Source organism: Solanum tuberosum, unplaced genomic scaffold, assembly GCF_000226075.1.
Source record: "Solanum tuberosum cultivar DM 1-3 516 R44 unplaced genomic scaffold, SolTub_3.0 scf00171, whole genome shotgun sequence".
In the NCBI taxonomy this organism is placed as follows: domain Eukaryota; kingdom Viridiplantae; phylum Streptophyta; class Magnoliopsida; order Solanales; family Solanaceae; genus Solanum; species Solanum tuberosum.
Genome location: NW_006239097.1, coordinates 189,127 through 192,072, shown reverse-complemented (window position 1 = coordinate 192,072; position 2,946 = coordinate 189,127). Strand labels below are relative to the sequence as shown.

The window sequence follows — 2,946 nt, the reverse complement described above, 5'->3', positions numbered from 1 at the left end:
TACAAAGCTTTTTCCTAAAAATTCTATATTATATAAGCCAATAGGCTAGGACCAACACTGCATCACCCTATTGTACAAAAAACAAGGCGAATTGTACTAAAAAGAGGGTTATTTAGGTACTTTAACTGCAATTGCAGAGGTTCCAAATGAGTTAAGTAAATGGCAAACACGTGTTATATTTGTGTCCACATTTTTCTTTCTTTACCCTCTGCTTCATCTCTTCACATTCTTACTCTCTTCCTTTCTCAATCCTCACCATCTCTCTAAAACAAAATTTATGTAGAGTGTTTAAAATCAATAAACCCAACAACTATTAGATCCTTTGAAAGTCTAAGGTGATAGCAAAACAAATTCAAGAAGCAAAAATAGAATAGAGAAAGAGAGACAGTAAACGTGAAAAGAAATTTCCTTGATTGATACTTTTCAGTGTTGTTGTGCAGTCTTTATATAGCACAAAAACACACAACATACTTAAACAAAAAATTAGGAACTATCCTACAAAGCTTTTTCCTAAAAACTAGATGACAACCCACGTATAAAAATACTTCCTAAAGACTAGGACAAACCTATCAGATAAGAATTTTATTTTCTAACAACTCTTATTTTACCGATGAGACTCTTTTAAAACTAACACCCTCCTTTAAATTGAAAGTTCTCGTGCTTTAGCTTAACTTCAACTTCTTGAACTCTTCCATAGTGCCAATTCCAATCAACCTCCTCAAATTTTGGAAAGGAAACAACATGAGAGGTATGGTAAAGATATCTGCCAGTTGGTCTTCACTTCGGCAATATTCCAACTCTATAGTTCCTTCGTCGTTGAGATCTCGCAGAAAGTAATACTTCACGTCAATGTGCTTTCTCCTTCCATGTTGCACATAATTTTTTTATAACTTGATGGTAGAGTTGTTGTCGCAAAAAATTGTAGTTGCTCTTTCTTGTTTGAATTGTATTTCTTCAAAAAATCTTCTTAACCAAACAACTTGACAAGCACAAGCTGTAGAAGCAACAAATTCCGCTTCAGTACTCGATAAAGTGACAATTTTTTGCTTCCGGTAAGACCACGAAACAACCCCTGTACCTAGCAAAATAACATAGCCGAAAGTGCTCTTTCTGTCGTCTTGATCTCCTTCATAGTCGTTGTCCGTAAAGCCAATCAAATTTGATTGTTCTCCTTTCTGGTAGAAAATGCCAAAATCTTTCGTTCCTTGTAAGTAGTGAAGAATTCTCTTCGCAGCTAGAAAATGCATCTCTGTTGGACTCTCCATCTATCTACTTACAAGACTTACTGCATACATAGTGTCGAGTCTTGTGGCTTTGAGGTACATTATACTGCCCACAATTTGTTTGTAAAGAGTGCTATCCACCTTCGTTCCTCTCCCAACTTTGTTTAGTTTTAAGCCAAACTCAACTGGTGTGTTGGTGGGATTGCAGTTCAGCATCTTGAACCTATCTAAAATTTCTCGCACATACTTCTTTTGGAAAAAAATTATCCCATAATCAGATTGCACCACTTTTAATCCAAGAAAGTAATGCATATTACCAAGATCAAACATCTCGAACTCATCCATCAAAGACTTCTTGAATTCAACAAACATGGCACTATCATTCTCAGTATATATAAGATCATCAACATATAAGTATACAATAAGGATTTTCGCATCATTCCCAATCTTCACAAAAAGTGTATGCTCATATGGACACTTTTGAAAATCCATTTTCAGAAAATAAGCCTCAATGAGACTATACCAAGCTCGGGGGGCTTGTTTTAGTCCGTAAAGGGCCTTCTTTAAGCGATAAACTTTATTCTCATTTCCAACCTTAACATGAGGCTATTCGATAAATATCTCTTCCTCCAAATATCCGTGTATGAAAGCTGATTTGACTTCCAACTGGAAGATAGGCCATGAGTTTTGCACTGCCAATGCAATTACCATTCTGATGGTGTCATGCCTTGCAACTGGACCATAAACTTTAGTGTAGTCCACACCGTACTCTTGCTTGTATCCCTTAGCCACCAATCACACCTTATATTTGTCAATTTCACCATTTTCCTTTAGTTTCGTCTTGTAGACCCACTTGACATCAATGGTTTTCTACTTCTCAGGAAGATCAATAAGCTCCCAACTATCGTTCCTTTCAGTAGCTACAATTTCAGCATCCATCGCCTTTCTCCATTTTTCTTCTCTAACGGCACTCTTAAAAATTGTAGGGTCGCAGTCCGCAAACAATGCAAAATGAGTAATTGCATCATCATTTACCTCAATTCATGTTACATCATAGTTCGAAATTCATGCAGGCCTTTTACGAGAATGCCGAAGTGACTGAGCTGTTGAATCAATTTCTTCCAAAGCTGCTGGAAAAAATTTCCACTAGTTGTTGGTGTAATTTCAGCGGTTGTAGGAGCATAATCCTCTGAATTTCCAGGTATTAATGCTGGTTCTTCAACTTCATTCTCATATAGGACTGGGGTAGGCTGCTGCATATTCCAATCCCAAGTAGTTTCTTCAAAAAAAACATCTCGACTGATCAGAATTTTTTCCGTTTGTGGATTAAATAATTTATATGCCTTGGATGTTTCACTAACACCAAGAAATACACACTTTTCACTTTTATCATCGAGCTTCTTCATTTTCTCATCTAGGACATGTGCATACGTAATGCACCCAAAAATTCAAAAGTGATCTATAGTGGGCCTTATTCCACTCCACGCCTCCTCGGGAGTCATGTTCTTAATAGAAAATGTAGGGCTTCTGTTTAAGACGTGAATGCTCCAAGTTATCGCTTATGGCCAATAACTCTTTTTCACTCTTCCTTTTGCTAGCAAACTCCGAACCATATTGATGATGGTTCTATTTTAATTCCTCTCTGATACACGATTTTCTTGTGGTGTATAAGATGATGTAAGCTCTTTTATAATTCCATCAAATTCACAAAAATCATCAAAAA

At 36.5% G+C, this 2,946-nt stretch overlaps 1 protein-coding gene across 1 annotated transcript; it reads right to left on the bottom strand.

Moving 5' to 3' along the window:
• Nucleotides 1–1,265: 1,265 nt before the first annotated feature.
• LOC107061825 (uncharacterized mitochondrial protein AtMg00810-like) lies at nt 1,266–1,715 on the bottom strand. Its single transcript, XM_015311722.1, has one exon. It carries the CDS (start codon nt 1,713–1,715, stop codon nt 1,266–1,268), a length of 450 nt encoding a protein of 149 aa, XP_015167208.1.
• Between the last annotated feature and the right edge of the window lie 1,231 nt (nt 1,716–2,946).

Coding starts and splice junctions, on each gene's coding strand:
- LOC107061825 (XM_015311722.1), bottom strand. CDS start 1,715: ATGGATTTTCAAAAGTGTCCATATGAGCATACACTTTTTGTGAAGATT.